Source organism: Mya arenaria, chromosome 16 (genome assembly GCF_026914265.1).
Source record: "Mya arenaria isolate MELC-2E11 chromosome 16, ASM2691426v1".
NCBI classification, from domain to species: Eukaryota; Metazoa; Mollusca; class Bivalvia; order Myida; family Myidae; genus Mya; species Mya arenaria.
Window position 1 is genome coordinate 1,989,013 of NC_069137.1, and position 18,728 is coordinate 2,007,740.

Genomic DNA, 18,728 nt, shown 5'->3' on the forward strand with positions numbered 1-18,728 from the left:
TATGAGTGAAACGAAGGTATTGATACCAAAATCAGCAGACTAAAACTATAACAAAGCTCAAAACTGTAAATCTGTGAGATTGCAGCTTTAATACTGGATAAATTGATTGAACTTTTAAATTGATATCATTATATAAAATGTGTGTTTTATTTCTATATAGCACCGACAAGTAAGTATAAGTGTACAATATATTTTGAAGAAATATAACTTTTAGCATAACTCTCTTTTTAGTATATAAAGTACATTTATAAATTGCTCAGAAGTTCTATTCACAAACAGTTTTTATATACCGCCATCTTCCGCTGCAACACTGTCATTTAAGTATTATATTTCAATGTAAACAAGCATGGAGAAAAAATATAAAAAATGTAATATGTTTACTGTGTTAATAATTATCCTCTATATCATTTTTACTTGAGCTTTGATTTATTTACAGCTTATATCAAAGGCAAAGGTAGGTTTAATTATAGATAAGCAACACTGCCTGTTGTTTATGTTATACACGATGGATCAAAGATAGAGCTGTACCCATATAACCATGTGTTGTGACAGCTGTCACGATAAATAGTGGTATGTAACCTGCATTGTAGTCGCACTTGAGCCAGAAAGACAGCGGGTTTCAGAACCACCATCTTGTTATCAAATAGGCTACTTTGGAATGAATGAATTATATATGATAGTTGAAGGATGTTATCTATGTATATAAATGTATTGTGAACACTAAATTTACATTGTATGTAGCCGCGACCCAAGATTTGGGTCGGTTGTTTTTCAATTGTTTCGATCTTCTATTCCTACATGAATCTGATTTAAACACAATATTATGATAGATATAGAGTGTGCTTCTAAAGGATCACCCTTGCAGAATGGAATGTAATATGTTATTTTGATAGCGCTAAGTAGAGCTAGTAAAAACCTTTCAAAAATAAAATGTATACCACCAGCTAAAATGTAGCCACTTCCAATCTTGACTGCGGAAGACTTTACTGCATAAACATTTCTTTTATATAAACACAACTATTGTAGGTGCTTAACATTATTAACTAGTTTGTTAATTCTCATCGTAGTACAAACGCGCGCTACGTTTTATTTCATCTAGATATTAACTTGGGAACTGTCCTACGAAGTAAGTTTCCAGAAACCTGGATATGGGAAACACACACAGTAGGGTGAGTACCATCGTTTTATTAACTTGACTTTTATGCTTAAAACGTAATATAATATGTGTTTTAATAAATCTCTTAAATCAATATACGCTGTGTGTCCGTACCAGACGAAATGAAGCACGCAATGACAAGACCCTCAGTCTAAATGCTTAAGTATCCGATGTACAACTTAGATATTTATGTATGGCTGTGATGTATAATGTTGATGCTTAATGAAGCCTAAATTTTGGTATCATTTCAACGGACATTGCTTACTAATTACTAATATGCAATCTATGAAAATACGTTACATATAAAGTTAACGGAGTTTGTATTTGTGTTCTTTATTTTTACTGAAATTGGAACATATTTACCGACTTTTCTAGGTCGAAACAGCGTGTTTGAAATAGTTTAGTATGTAAAGCATACACTTTATATTTTCTACACAATACATCCTTTAAAATATCCAAAATAATATTGGGTGCAAGGCCTCAACATACTATTTTTTTCTCTGTTATTTATTCTGTAGTGGTACTAATCATTTGCTTAAAAATGGATTAACAATACTTTTGACTATAATTTATTCAATATAAAAGCAGTGTACTTACACGTTCAACACACTAAAACAATTTCAATACAGTAAAAGCTAACATTAAACGTCACCCTAAGTTGACTTCTACAGACCAAAACTATTAGCTCTTGGTTTTTATGGCCCGCAAACACGTACGTGTATTGATATTCTATATATCAATTAGAAGCAATATTGCACGTGTTCACAAGTATGCAGATAATGAAATATGGTAATCAAGTCAGGTATATTAAAATATGGTTTAAGAACGACATCGATACCAATTATTCTTTCAAATCAGTTATATAAACAATTTTAATAGATCGGACTGGTCACTGTAAACCATTTTACAGCAACATTTCCTGATGTTAAATGACCCATGAATCTGATGTATCATCGAAAATAGTAAAATATATTAGGCAAGTTAAATGGAAGGTAGAGGGATGGGGAAAGAAATAAATGAATGCGGCGAGGCTGTAAGTGTATAGAGAGTTGGAGAAATATCTAATGGAAGGGCGAGAGGTGTGGAGGAAAAGATGTGGAGATAATAATAAAAAAATGGAGGAAATTGGGTGATATTCATGAAGCAAAGAAAGAAATGGAGGAGGGTTGGAAATGATTAATGAAAGGAATGAGGAAGTGGAAGGGGCATATAAATATGGAGAAATAATGAGAGGAATGGGATAGGGGGTGGAGAAATTGAGACATAATGAACTTAATAAGGCAGAGGAGTGGGGCAGATATATACATGAATGCTAAAAAGAATGGTGATTGGAGGAATAATGAGCGAAATAGTGGTGAGGGTAGGGAGATGGAGATTAAGGATTAAAATGATTTATTTGACTTATATCCCTTATATTATGTACAACATACTATATAAACAGGACAAGTGGTGAAATTCATTTGAGGCGTGAGATACCCGACTCGATGACGTCATGGATTACATCAGTATTTGCGACAAATGACCAGAGCGGTTTCGGAATTGCAGAAAATATACCCAAGGTACAAATGCCATACAAACTGTATAACTTTTGTAGCACATTAACACCATTAGCCGTATAGTTGATTTCTAATTATCTCGGACGAATTAAAAGAAAATTTATGTTGTGAATAAAGTATAGATTTATTTTCCAAACACTTATCGTAACGACAGGATGATGATAACATATATAATATGTATTAGACATGAAACGTTTTTAAACCCAATCTCTGTTATTGGCATTGAATCTACACTTACTGTTCAATATTGTTTCAGAACATTTATTCCACAATCACTTTACATAGCTTGGTCACGTCTTTGTTTACACTAATGTCCACATAATGATAATAAACTTGAAGAAAGACAGAGAGATACCTCGATTCTGTCCAATTTTATTCGTTTAATATAATATGCTTGTATATAGCGTACTTTGTATGATATATTAATGCCAACTCCTGGCCAATATTGTAATGCAGATCACTGTACGAAACGATTTCTTTATTACGATGGACCTCCCAGAAACAATCGTACAAGGAGAAGAATTCCTTCTGCAAGTTACTGTATTCAATTATCTTCCAAGTACGCAACAGGTACGCTAGATCTGTTTGCATTCCTTTCTATTGTAATCGCAATTTTGTTGTTTTCATCAGCACAATTTAAATTCTAGATCCTTTAAAATTCATACGTTTTAACATTTCGCCGCGTAACTCAATTTACGTGTATTACCAATGAAGTCACTATTTGGCTGTTTTACATTCCGAATTAAACCCCCAGATACATTGTATTACCCTTTAAACTGCATATGTATTGTAAGCCTTTATGCAGATGGTCGAAATTTGTGCTGTTATTCCATGTTTATTATTTGTGATTTATTGTTTTTTTTGTTCTGTGTCTTTGGCATTTACCCTTTTCCATTGAACGGGGTACATGTTTAAACTTTTTGGCTACATAACTTGTTTCTGTGGTTTTTTACATACGCATTGATTAATATTTACATTCAATTTCTTCAGACTTGAACTTATGACTGACCGATAAAACTGTAATTATTAGAACAGTTTGAGAAGTGACTTTCCAATAACCTCTGTGTTGTACAGGTCTCTGTCCAAATTCAACATTCGGACGACATGAATCATCCTATACCGGCTGCAAGTATAACAATGGTGGACTCAATAGGAAACACAATTGATAGTTTAATTCTTCTTTCGTTACAATTAGAGGTAAGTAAGATTGTTGTGTACAGCTCGTCCAGCAGCGTTCTACAAAACATAATCATTGATAATTTAGCATCAATACTTAATTAATTAATTAAAGAAAAAAAAATATATCTATGAAAATCTCTTCTGACATGTATTATATATATAGTCTATTTTTCATTTCAAAGACATTATTCGTTAATAACTTAAAAAGCTGTCGACACATATATTACCTGCATTACATTCAAAATATAAAGCTTTAAAAATATTAAGACCTTAGCCATTGACTAGGTCCTTGCCTAAAAATTATCCTTTAGGCATAACAACTTCCTTCGTAAAGCGCTGACAGCCAATGCTGATGAGGCGGTAACAGGAACCTGGTTAAATCCTAACATGCATGTCAGATGTATGGGGTGATTTAATCATGAAAGGCCGCCAAGTATACATTGTCCAAATCTAATTTTATTTGCATGTTTTAGATCATTCCTTGAGTAACACTGCAAACAATTTTGTTTTGTTATTGTTAGTTGTTGCAGATATGTTTATGGGATTTGTTTTTCTTGCATATACCACATACTTCGTTTAACATGTGTTCACCCCAAATAGAACCAGAACATTTAAATACATTGAAAAAAACAACATTACACAAAACATTATATACGCTGTATATCCCAGGTAAATTCCGGAGAAGGTAAATCTACTTATGTGCACTTTACTCCAACTTCAACTGGCAGCATTACACTAACTGCGGAGGCTAGAGCAGGGGATCTCCTCAGAGCTGCTGCAGTTGATCAAGTACAAAAACAAGTGGATGTCGTGGTAGGTGTCCAACCAAATTAGCTCATCATTGTTATGAAAAATTTAATGAATTCGAAGGAGGTTAATGTTAAATTTCATGCTGTGTTTTATAAGCAACATCATAAATCAAACAAATGCATTTTTATACGGATTTTGTTTGCCCAATCATCGGTATGCACACACAAAGAGTCTTACACAAGGAAATAACATTATTATAAATAGTTAAGATATCCATGTGTTAGTTAAAAAATATTGTTATACCTTAACGTCAGTGGTAAAGCATATCATAGCGAGCCCCAAATGATTACTTTCGAAATGGAATTGAAATAAGCTAGATTTGTCTTCAAGTTAGACCTTACTCAGCATTACCATGTTTTAGTTGGTTGATATGAACAATTACAAAATGAAGGTCTTTTATATAATATCGTATTATTTGGTATTTTCACTTAATACACATTTAAAAACTGAACTCTCGTGAGGAGGGATACATGTTTATATGTTATCATGAGTGTGTTGATGATGTGTTTGTTCACGCCATGTTTCACAGCCATACGGGATTATTAAAAGGGAAAACGTTCAGGAACTCGTAAATTTGACTCATGGATCGAGCTCACATCTTAGCGTGTCTCTACAAGACCCACCGCATATGGCCCCGGGCAGTAAAACTGTTACAGTTAAGATGACCGGTAAGCAAATCTAATTCCATTTGTCCATTCAGAGAGTCATTTTATAAACAATAAACTGCACTTGTGTTCATGCTTTTTGCACATACATTATACGTTGTTTGTATTTATTTCCGTTTCTTTACACGCAGGTGATAAATGGTGCCCAGTGTTAATTAAAAACTTATATATCAAACTTTGAAATGATTAAAAAAAAAAATATTCAACTTCTTATTTGATATTAGTGAAATAATATGAACTGGTTCATGGAACTGGCCTATTTTTAATTTTTCGGATATCTTTATAGAATTTATATATTTCTTAATTAATTTCATTGCAATTTGTAAAATGTGTAAAGCATGTTTAATGTAAGTCCTTATTATGGCCATTCCATGTGTCTTTCAATACGTATAGTATTAATAACATTTGGTGTATGCTACGTGATGCGACCTGTCAGTTTCTTTACAAAATAGTATTTCCAATATCAGGGAACTTCATGAAGCCAAGTATTGATGGTCTACAGAGGTTGCTGAAAATGCCGCACGGTTGTGGGGAACAAAATATGGTTGACTTTGCACCTGACGTTTACATTGCTAAATATTTGAAAACGGTTGGACAGCTTACGAAGGAGGTAGAGGGAAAGGCTGTCCAGCAAGTGAAATTCGGTATTATACCTAATCTCATCGGCATCACTGTTAGTTTATCATGTTCGCAAGAGGGTGTATATTTTTATTCGTTGTTGTATTTATACATGCTTATATATAATGCGTGGTGTATATGATTGACTTCAACACTGTTGTCTCAATGGCACTCATACGAACTACATACGATACCTTTGTGTGTTTTTTACAAGTTCGTCTTTTTGTTTTACCAACAAAAATCAACAGGATATGTTTTATTTCGCGAGTATCACAGGAATTCTATGTACTGACTAGTGAATTAATTACAAGCCTCATGTTTAAATTATTGTATCCTGAGTACGAAGAATATTCACAGACTAAAAAAATTCGCAAAAAGTAAACAGTTAAAGGACACTATTGATGACATGTCTAAATTGTAACATTGAGGATTAGATGGTACACTACGTTCAGCATATTACGGCCGGTATTACATGTTTTCTACTGATTTAAAGGTTATCAGAACGAACTAAGAAATATGCATCGGGATGGCTCATTCAGTGCTTTTGGGAAAAGCGATCTATCTGGTAGTACATGGTATGTATATTCATTTTATTCTAACGTTTTTAAAATACAAAATACAGTGAAAGCCCAAAAGTCGAAAATTCAAAGATAATTTATCTAATAACTTGTTACTTCAAACAAAGACGTAACTATGATTAGTATTTCCAATGTTTATGTTATAATTAGGTCATAGGACAGTAGGTAAAACCTTAAAGCGTCCTTGCTGATATGTACAATTAAAAAAACAAAAACAAAAAAACGTTCATTAGTTTATCTGATGATGTACACTCATATACCTGATAATATAGCATGTGGTTGCTGCTTCAGGTTAACTGCTTTCGTCCTGAAGTGTTTTGGTCAAGCACGCTCAATAGTCAAAGTAGATGACCAGGTTTTGTCAAGATCTATGGTATGGCTTCTTGGGCAACAGGATCAAGACGGCTCCTTCAGAGAACCTGGGACGTCAATGAGATGGGTTGACCAAGTATGTTTTTTAAATGATATAAATGCCGTTATTATATAACCGTGAAAACAAAATAATCAGATCTTCCGTATCCGTGAAGCATTTACCTTAAGAAATCTGTTTATGTGTATTAAATATAAATTTTGAATTCAGTTCAATACTTATTTCATCGATGTGAATTATACTAGAACATGTTATCGTTTCATCTACGAAACATACCTTTTCAGTCAGGAACACAGACCGGTGTTTCTCACACAGCGTTCATTTTGATCGCGATGCTCGAAAACAGAGGATTTAAATTAGTAGCAGTAAGTAAAATAGCTCCAATACAATTGAAAACACTTAAAAAAGACTTGTTTTTTACGTAAGGACATTAGGAAAAAAATGTTAATATGCTATATTACCAGCTATATTAGTGTACATCATCAGATACATTAATGAACGTTTTTTAAATTGTACATATAAGCAAGGACGCATGAATACAAAAGAAATAAAAAGGCGATTCGAGGAATACACAGAATCAGTATACAAAATAAAGTGTGGCAAATCATAAGGAGTGTTAAAACAAAATATCCAAACAGGTGGAAGTAAACGATGAACGATGAAATATCGTCTTTGAAAAAGATAGTTTGATTAACGTCTAGCCGGCTGTTTTCTATACTTTATTTACATAACCTGCCTGTTTTCGAACCCCACTAATTCCAAACTACTTTTTATGCTATACATGTTTTTGTCTGCAATTTGATATCATAAATAACATAATGATAAAATAAGTGTTTTCAAATGCATTACCGGGAAAACTAATTGTGGGTCCAAAAACATGAACGAGTAAATTAAATTAGGATTTGCACCTCTGAAGTTAATTGTTACAAAATTTATGCGAAAAGCTACAGAAACAAGCTCAGTAGCAATTTTTTTACCAAACACCCGGTTTAATGGCATAGGGTAAACGCCAAAGACAAAACACATAAAGTTACAAACAAGAAACATGGAAGAACAGCACAAAACTCCACAAGCAGCACAGTGCATAAAGGCTATATATAATAAACCTTTTTGAACGTATTTGTGCATCGGGCACCAGTGTAATATGTTTGATACTTTACTAACTGAAAGTTTGTAGTGTTAATATACACATATATTAAACGATAAATTGCTATTTAGTTTCAAATAATCAAGCGTAAACGCAAGCGCCTTTGGTAAAGAAAACGTTTTCTGCTCTTTGTAAGTCGATAAAAAAGAGAGGGCAATTAGTGCCGAGACATGGCATATTTAAGTGCCGAGACATGGCATATTTAAGTGCCGAGACATGGCATATTTTAGTTTTTTTAAAACCTGAGAGTCGGAGATGGACAAGAACACAATAAATACGGCAATGATTCTAGCGAAAGTGCAATACTTACTTGAGACATTTTATGTTTTAATTTTAAATACCGAACATTTAAAGGACATGTATAAAGTATGTATTATTTTGTCTTACCCCTTGTGAAGTGTTCACGTACGGCAGCATCGTGTAATGGCTTTACAAAAATCACATTAGGAGTATCGTTGTCGAAAAAAAGATTTATTTCGAAATCACACAAAGAGTTAATGTGAATTTTTTTATTAATCTGTATGCATTTGAGGTGTGTAATAATATCATATGAATACCATGTCTGTTATATAAATGCAGGATTCCCGCTTGAATAATGCAATCACAAAGGCAATGCATTATTTGGAGGCCCAGATCAACGGCCCACACGACATGTATACTGTTGCGGTGTTATGTTACGCCATTGCGAAATCTGGCAGTAGCATAAGTCCGTCATGCTTTAACAAATTACAAACTGGAGCTTTTAACCAAGGTGAATATTTTTTTTTTCTATATGTCGAAGGCAAGTAAGTTTTCATGCTTTCTTTCGCTGTAGTTTCCCTTACGATGTAGGTTTATAAGCAATCACTATGTCGAATAAATGTACATATCCCACGAAAAAATTGTTACTACCCATTCATATAATACAACAATACATGTTGACTTGACATATGGCAGTAGCATAAGTCCGTCTTGTATAAATTGCACGCTTGAGCTACAAATTTAAAGATTATGTTCTTTTTATATTTAGATCTCACAATGACAAATATGATTTTATATGATTGCATTCGTCTTTGTTTCCCGACAGGATGTAGTAATTTCCGCAAAATTTTAGTCGAATTGAAATCTATCAAAGTGTTTCTGCCCACATTATAATCAAAATTATCAAAATCTCTTAAACTTGACTTTAAGATTGTACGCAATCTCAATTAAAGTGACACTTGTATTTAAAAGCAGACACATGTATAACAAACATATATTTTGAGTGATATATATTTATTTTTTTACTAAAAATGCATTTATGGAAACTATTTATTACTGATAACAAGATTGTGACCGTGTATTTAATAGCTGAACACGCACACATATCAAATGACCTAAAATATTCACATTGGTTAACTATCGTCTCATACAGTAGAACTATCGTGTATTCAGTATCTTTCTTTCAAATTAAACACGGTGTCTTATTGTATTTATTGTTGTACATTCCATTTGCGAGTAACTTTGCACCTTATAAACGTTGATACACATATCACTTTCACAAAATCATTTGTTATTGGCCGTAAACTATACTACGTAGTGACATAATATATATAAATACATAAACATATTTATAAATACACATATATTTTTTATCATTTACATTTAGGAGACAAAACATATTGGCAACATTCGCGGATGGTAAACAAACGGGCAAACTCGAGAATGGCACCGTCACGTGCTCCATCACGTGATATTGAAGCAACATCTTACGCTCTCCTGACATATAGTGAACTTGGAAAACTGAATGAGGGACGTAAGGTTGTCAACTGGCTTGTGTCACAGAGGAACCCGTCAGGCGGTTTTGCATCGACTCAGGTAATTCAGAGCAAACGTTGAACTGTTTTAATTATCTTTTGAAATAATGTTACATTTTCGGAATAATGTTATCAGTAAAACAAGCAGGTATCCATGCCATTAGAAATCTCTAAAGACGTTAATAGTTTAAGAACTTAAGCAATGGAAATCGCATGCCCGTGTTTATATTATATTCTATATTATTAAACATGTATGAATTCGTAGAGTATCAAGTCATTGAAACTACAAGCACACATCAGGCATACAATACAATTCATGTGCTATTATTTAATGACACAAGGACGAAAGTTCAACGCCCCACACTAGAAACCTGTCACTATGGTGTAGCGATATTAAAATACGTTCGAACATTGAAACAGTTCAGGGTAAAATCCGACCTAGGGAACATTTTCTAAATCTTGAATAAATTATAGAAGTCCCAATCAATGTCATTGTTGATTATGCATGTTGTTACAATAACTTGATAAAATGAAATGTATCAAATATGTACAGCAATTTGAAAAAAAAAAATGATATTGTCGGTAAAAACTGCATCATATGTCATTCCATGATAAACCTTTAAAATTGATATATTCGATTAATTTACGACGCTAAAAACTACTGGAAGCAAAGGTGTAAAACGAAAATAAATTCTCTTTTCAAAAGTAATTATCTAATTAGTATTGGCTAACCAATAATTATTTGGCTACCTTTAACCAAACCAAAGAAAAATCAGTATTACGCTTGGCTGCATATCGCAAACTCGAATCATAAGCACCTGATAGAGTACGGCAGTTATTGTTCAACTAGCAATGCGTAAAAAATCTTTATACAAATTGGACATGTCAACAATTCAAAAAAAGCTTATTTACTCATCCATGTGTATTGACCGATTGTTTGCATGCACTGATCAATTTTACAAGATAATCGATGGAAACGTGCCTTTATTACTACAGTTTGGTGGCTAGTTCATCGAATATGTCAAGTAAGATATCGTTCAAATAATTGCCAGATTACCAACATATTTTGTCTATATGCATTTTATTTTACTTTAAATATAACCTGAACCGTTTTCATTTTCAGTTCTATTTTACACCTGCTCTATTTTCATGTCGACATGTATGTATGTATTTGTTTTTGATAGGACACTGTTGTGTCGCTTCAAGCTTTGTCCGAGTTTGCAGCCCGTTTTCCAATGGACCCGAGTTCATTTCCCAACTACGGACTGCATCTGAACACGACTGGAAATAATTTCGTGCATGAATATCAGATAACTCCGGCAACCTACGATATCAGTTATAGTTTCGAGGTAAGGTTTTAATGTTGGTTAATAATTATATAAGACATACTTAAATCAGTTTGTTTCTGTGACCTGCTTTATTCGTTTGAAAATTTGACGTTTCATTGTTTACGTTGTGTTTTACTCTTTCAAATCTTGCGTAGAAGCAAACACTCTTCACTATAATAAAAAAACACGCCCAAATCGAAACGATCAAATTACAATTGGTCACATGTCGTAAAATTAATCATATATAGACTGAGAAACACTTTTTGTTTGTCTGTCAAAACCTAGCGCATCTAGACGTTCTATTTATAAACTGTAGTTCTGCTGTTAGCCATTAAACTAGCCCGAAAATGATTTCATTCTATACAACCAAAATATCTTTATCCATTTGCGCTTAAAAATATTCTGGCAAAATAATGGAAATGCTGATGTATATATCTGCTCTAACATATTTAATAATGCTATCGATTTCTAGACACGAGATGCTGCTGCATTATTTTTGTTTAGATAATTAGAATTAGAATTATGTTGGCTTACTATTGGTATTCATGTGTATATGCTCTAAGCCTTGTAAAGATTTTAACATAATAAACGTATCGTGTCGTATCGTGTTTTTCGTATTTTCTATTACCACATTACAAAACGAGGTATGCCATTTGTACATAGTAAAACTTTGGATTACTCCGATAAATGGTAGCTTATGAACTTTTTCTGTTCTAAAAAGTGAATATGAATTGCTAACTGATTACAGAAGTATTGAAATTTAGCCATTGTCTCGTGTTGCTTAACGATGTTGTTATTCATTAAAATGACATAATAAAACTTTGTGTTTGTACTCATTTACAGGTGCCGTCCAACGTACCGAGCATAGACATCTACACAACTGGTGAAGGAGTTGCGGTGATTGACGTATGTTCTTCATTGTCCATTCAATTAAGAATGGGTTAAATCCCAGCTGTATTAATTTTTTGTTTGCGACAACTTCTGTGTAGCATGAATAGTGTTGTGATCCTTCGGTATGGTCTCTGTAACTTAGAGTCAAAGTAGTAAAATATGTCTTCAGAAGTTCAAACAGCCAAATTCGATTTTTGGTTTTAGCAAAATAATTATAATTCGATATATTCTATAGCATCACAGTGTATAGGCCAGAGTTGGCAGCATCGATGTTTTAAAGGTCATCGACACAATAACAAAATAAGTAATGTTCGAGTAATAACGGAATGTGACGACATAAGTTCACAACAAGCTTTACATCTAGACACATGATGTCACAACGTCTACACTTTGATAAGCGTTCAACTCACATGATGATACATCTAATAACCTTTGATAAGCGTTCACCTCACATGATGATACATCTAATAAACTTTGATAAGCGTTTAGCTCACATGATGATACATCTAATAAACTTTGGTAAGCGTCCAGCTCACATGATGATACATCTAATACAATTTGATAAGCGTTTAGCTCACATGATGATACATCTAATAAACTTTGATAAGCGTCCAGCTCACATGATGATATATCTAATAAACTTTGATAAGCGTAAAGCTCACATGATGATCGTGTTAAATAAAACATCAAATTAACTTATTTTCTTAAATGCTTTGCATTATAGAGTTATATTATTTAAGTAACAACAGAGAAAAAAGCAAGAGGGATTGCACAAGCTAAGACCTAGTTTTAAAAATAAAGTTGTGTTACTTTTCCCTGATCAAAATTAAATACATCACTTGTGTGTCATATACTTTTGCCACAAAAGATATTTCAAACGGTGCATACTGTTTCATTAAATTTTGAAAATAAGCAACATACTGTTTATTAGTTGGCAATCTCGATTTTCGAACGTTGTCTTGAAGCTGAATGTTTAAACATTTGTTTTCGTATTAAAGAAATAACAAATGAAAACAACTGCTCGGGTGTCATCATGTTTGCTTTTTAAGCACTGCACGTTGAATTTTCATCGTTTTGTCATAGTTGTAAATTTGCCCTTCAGGATTTGCTGATGTATAATTCAGGACAGCAGCAAAGGTTAACATTAAACTAATATGCAAGTGATATTTTTTGCAGCCGTATTTGGTTTTATGGTATAAATTTGATTTGAATTGTTTAAATTATGTACAGAAGTGTTGTTCCGTCCAAACGTCTTTTAAGTATTTCATTCATATCGGAGTAAAAGCTTAATTCTCCGAAAATAAATATTCACAGTTATTTGTGACTCTTACATTTTTTTCTAATAGTCAGCTCATCGAGTAACAAAGTATAAGCATGTGTTAAATCACTACATACAAATTCCTATTTTAAAACAGTGTGCGCCATCATAGCATTTTGTTGATAAAAACACGCATCAAAACACAATAAAAGTGAACATTTAAATGAACAACTACAGAATAGGTACATCTTATCGTCCCTTTTTATTGCTGTTTCTATAGAAGTATACTTTAGTTTATATTGTCACCAAATAGTATGTTTATATTGTCACCAAATATGAGGAACTATAACAAAAGATATCACAATCCTTAAAAGTGATAGATAGTTCTCATATTCTTGATGGCCCTTGCCCAGTGTTATTTATTTGTGTTATGCTTATACAACATATACTATATAAAGCATATTATTTATTGTATCTTATTTCTTAGATTTAAAGGTTTATATAGAAGTATAGTTTATATTACCATCTAAAAGGCTGGGGAAACGTCACAATCCTTATTAGGTATAGAACGTCCACATATGTTTTGGATGGTCCTCGTTCATTGTTATTTATTATTGTATCATCTTATATAATGCATATTCTGTGTTTGTTGCATAGTTTTAACGGCATGAAACAATGCATTTCAGGTTACGACCTCGTACTATATCCAAAGCGATCTGCAAGACCCGCGCATCAGTATTTCTGCAACCATTATAAAGGAATCCCTCAACTCTCTCACTGTGCACAACTGCATGCGGTACTTGTTAATCAATTATAAATAAAACTACTTTTTATCTTGGCATGATACATTGGACCATGTTTAAACGCATTTCGATAGCATCTTAAGTAACCCTGCTTGCTCAGTCGGTGGGGTGAAGTTTATACAACACAATAACAATTCATGTGTTTTGTTTTTGCGATGTATCATCTGTATCGCCAAGCACAACTGGACTGGGTAACATATCATTTAAATACATACACTTCGGCGGGCTCATCACATTGATAAACATTTACAATACAATATACAACTGTTTAATATAAAAATCACTCACACTATGTTCTAGCCACATTAAATGGAAATGGTTCAGTCCAGCTCGTGTCTCATACATATTTAAAACATTAATATATTCCTACAAAAAATATTCTAGAAACATACTATAACCAACTGTTTCGAATCAAATAATCTCATACTTACATGGGTAAATGTAACCCAAAACCTCTCTACACAGCTTCGAATTCCAATTACTGCATACAGTTGTGATAACAAAATGCAATGTAACAATAAAATGCAGATAGTGAAATGGTAAATGTCAGCCCGAAAAGATATACAGAAAAAATAGTTCAAAAACAGAAAGAGAACGAATAATGAAAATTCCATAACACCGCGGAACAATAACTGCTACACAAACCTGTAATAAATATAATTCCAAGTATATATAACTTATTAAATTTATACAATTAGTTGGTCTGAGATATTCTCCTATGACCTTCGTTGGGGTTGTGACTTTTCCTTCACAATCGCGCGTGAGAGAGAAAACGCTTCCCTATAATAAATTAATAGATACAACGTCTAAATCTCAAAAGGTCAAATCAAAACGGGTCACATTTAACTGACTAGCTTTGCTTTTAAATTATACCTTTCATTGATGATGTTATAATTTATTATATAAATGTTTGCAATCATTCTGTTTGATAACAAATATATAATAAAACATAGTATTACTATTTAGGTATTCGATGTGCAAATTAGATTTTCGTTTGATCATGCAATTGGCAGTCATGCTAATTTTTGATGCCAGTTCACTCATTATAATTAAGGCTTCATTTAGAAAAGTATTGCTTGCCGGAAACCAATATCTAAAGGGAAAAGTCAAAACAGATTATATATGAATTATCGCATAATGTAAATATTGTTCCATATTGAAAGCAAATTTGATATGGCATATTTTTGTCAATCTTTATTTTTTATATACTTTATTGTTCATACACCTTAAACCCTTCACATCATACCAGAAAAAAATGGGGTCACAAATAATAACAAAAATGACCGTACGTGTATATCAGCTACCTTAGGTAAGTTCAGTTTTATATAAACATTACTATTCGCCTAACCTTACTTGTTTGTCTATATTATTTTTATATTTCAAACAAATACACCTTTACACATACAGTTGGACAGGACCGACGCCTAGCGGTATGCTGCTTATGGAAGTGGAAAGGCCAACTGGTATGATATATTTTTCTCCCACCTCAGATAAGTGGATCCAATAATTTAACCATGCTAGAAATTATTAATTTGCCCACGGGCGAATATAAAATGCCAGTATTGAACTCCTTTTTAATTGTCGCCATATTGTAATTACCTCCCTTGGTGAAGACAGTCGTCTGTAGCATCATAGAAACCTTGTCTTGTGGCAATATTTAGAATGCTAATTAACTATTCCTCGCTTCAAATGTCACCATCAAAAAGTTTTTACGCATAAGAAATAATGCTCCACTCTCCTCCGAACTATTTAAAGACCGATTTGACTGTAACATAGCCTGAATCACTGCTAGCATATCCATGACAACCACGAATTATCAAATATCCATACGCATTTTTTTTCATTACGCACAAAAGAGTTCCAACAAAAATTACATTTTTACACCATTTTGTTTAACTTAAGTGGGAGAAAAAGCATCTACCATAGCCGCTCGTGTAAGATAGGTTCATCCCGACCCTCACGCAGGGTGTTTTGCGGAAACTCGGTAAACCTCGTTTCCGCAAAACACCCTGCGCTCGGGTCGGAATGAACCTATCGTCCACACTCTCAGCCATGGAAGATACTTATAATCTTATCAGTCAGAGAAAGCAACGTAGCTTGTTATTCATTTTTTTGATTTCTTCGTACAACAAAGCATTGTTTCGACACCATATACATATTTGTCATGTCTGTCAAGGGAAGCAATATGAAATGTTTTATTCAGAACAACAAAATAGGGTCAATTTGTATGTACCTGAACCATTTGAGTGAATGCCAATACTACTAGTGTATCTTTATTTCAGGCTTCATGACGGATGTCGACAAACTCAACGTACAAACCACTATCAAACGACAGGAAAGAAACGGCCGGTTTCATGTTCTTTACTTTGATAGTGTATGTACATGCTTTATATCTTAAAATAGAAGGACGTTGTACGTCAATGAATACCAACACCAATGACCATTACTTCTTGTATTCAAATGAAAAAGTTTTACACATTTAAAGTCATCACGTTCCTAAGTTGTTCTTCTTTTTTGTCATTATGTGTTTCAAATTGCGTTTTTTACTATAAACATATATATAAATGATATTTTAAGCTAGCGGTAAATTCGCAAGTGTGTGTAGATGTCAAAATGGATCGTTCGGACCCTGTTGTGAAAAGCCAAGCATGTCATGTGATGGTATATGACTACTATGAGCCATGTAAGTTGACTGAAAAGTCATCATTGAGATTAAACTATACATGTTTCATTGAAGATTCTCTAAACATAATCAGTTTTTTACTACGGTACTGATCTTCCTCGTATGCAATGGTAACCGAGGCTCTGGACCACTCTCTGAGATTACACATTGGAATCGAACAATATGACATGCTCTGCGGATTAACTCGAACTAGCCATTTCGTCTTCTTTCGTGTAACGCTTTGATTTTATTCACACCGCCCCTTTTCATTAAGCGGAGTGGGATTAAAATTTAAGCGTAGATTGGCGCAATTGTTTGTTCGTTTGTGTTATACCTCGTTTAGAAGTGCGGGTAAAAATACCTTTTTTTTGGCTTCAAAACTTCTACTTTAAACGATGCGGTGGATGCCGAAATATCTTAGCAGTCATTAGGTGCGAGTGGTCTTAACACACTCTTACAACTTTTTCGTCTACTTTTGCAAAGGCTAAAAATTAAATAATAATTTAGAAACATTATCGACATAAACAAAAAAAATATATACTATAACTTATAAAGTTTGTACTTTACCTAAGCTGCAGTGTTTAAGCCATGCTACTGTTATAAGTGTTAACCAGATGCCGACGGTCATTTTATTTTATCAAATGATATATAATTGAGCTTCATGTAAAATAATGTATCATTACAAATTATATTCGACTTTTTTGTATTAGAACCATACGCTAACATGGGAGTATTTTATGTTCACGAACTACGGTTTGTTATCATATGATGCTGACGTAACTAGGATAATTGAAATCTACTGATAGCTGAATTTATTTCAGCTTACCAAGCTGTTACAACCTACGAGTCAGGGATTCTAAAAAGTACAACTATTTGCCAAGTGTGCCCTTTGTGTGAATGGTGCAATGAGCTATCCTTTCCGCAGGTAAGTTCAATATATTTGCAAAAAGCTACAGAAACATGCTCAGTAAGTTTAAAGTCATAGTCTGTTTTATAAAATTATATTGTCTTTACATGCAAGAATGATTTTAAAAAGGTGCACAAAAGCAGATTTTGGTTATTATGAAAACAATCAATACAAAAAAGAACGAAACATGAAAAGCATAACAATAAAAAAGGATTCTTAAGCATCCTGTTGAGAGGAAAATCGTAACAAATTCCGTTTTCCACCCGATTTGTTTGTTTCCAATTTTTGGATTCAAAGCTACATATATGAAACATAATTTTAGTCCGTTTATCGTTGGGTTGCTATCACCTTTAAACGATTTTAAATTCAAATGATAATAATTTGTTTTGTAAAAGCATTTACGGTTAAAATTCCTATATCTTTGACCTTACATTTCGAAAGTATCTTTTCGCCTCCGCACTAAGATTCTCTGTGGTAAAGTATCAGACAAGTCAGTGAGTAATTTAGATTATTCTTTCTGGTTTCACTTTATGTTTAAATCATGCAATATGTTTATGGAAAGTAAACAGTAATAAACTTGAATGTAATATTTTTAACGTTTATATAATTTTCAGATTGGTGTTGGTCGGTAAAGCTCTACTCCATTTGATTGTTCGGTGTAAGAAAACTAAATAAAAGTCCCAAAGTTGTGTTGCTTTGTGTGGATTTTGTGCCTATCAATATTGATTGTTGTCTGGAGCTAGGTCTCAATTAAGATATTTGGTGGTATTCCGCGTACTTTGTTAAGGTTCGCCGAAGTCCGGCCAATTTCATGGTATTTCGCATGCCTTGTTTAGGTTCGCTGAAGATCGGCCAATTTCGTGCTATTTCATATGCCGTGGTAAGGTTCACTGGAATCCAGCCAATTGCAATATAGACTGCCAATATAGACTGCCTGTTGGGGTTTTATTTGCTGGATTTCGGCCCATTTTCGCGACCAGTTCGCCGGATTACATTCGCAAATAATCCAACAAATTTGACAGTAA

General features: G+C 33.2%; 1 protein-coding gene across 1 annotated transcript; it reads left to right on the plus strand.

Moving 5' to 3' along the window:
* Positions 1 to 438: 438 nt before the first annotated feature.
* On the plus strand, positions 439 to 18,392 carry LOC128222157 (CD109 antigen-like). Its single transcript, XM_052931036.1, has 21 exons — positions 439 to 454; positions 1,100 to 1,169; positions 2,598 to 2,715; positions 3,169 to 3,282; positions 3,787 to 3,909; positions 4,561 to 4,704; positions 5,231 to 5,369; positions 5,834 to 6,010; positions 6,478 to 6,559; positions 6,854 to 7,010; positions 7,217 to 7,297; positions 8,659 to 8,830; positions 9,707 to 9,915; positions 11,039 to 11,203; positions 12,026 to 12,088; positions 14,018 to 14,127; positions 15,542 to 15,597; positions 16,417 to 16,508; positions 16,712 to 16,817; positions 17,618 to 17,721; positions 18,318 to 18,392. The coding sequence occupies exons 3-21, from the start codon at positions 2,641 to 2,643 to the stop codon at positions 18,333 to 18,335; spliced, it is 2,187 nt and encodes a 728-aa protein (XP_052786996.1). The 5' UTR covers positions 439 to 454; positions 1,100 to 1,169; positions 2,598 to 2,640; the 3' UTR covers positions 18,336 to 18,392.
* The last annotated feature ends 336 nt before the right edge of the window (positions 18,393 to 18,728 follow it).

Coding starts and splice junctions, on each gene's coding strand:
- LOC128222157 (XM_052931036.1), top strand. CDS start 2,641: ATGACGTCATGGATTACATCAGTATTTGCGACAAATGACCAGAGCGGT. Junction 3,283..3,786: donor ATCTTCCAAGTACGCAACAG/GTACGCTAGATC, acceptor TGTGTTGTACAG/GTCTCTGTCCAAATTCAACA. Junction 16,509..16,711: donor ATGTTCTTTACTTTGATAGT/GTATGTACATGC, acceptor TGATATTTTAAG/CTAGCGGTAAATTCGCAAGT.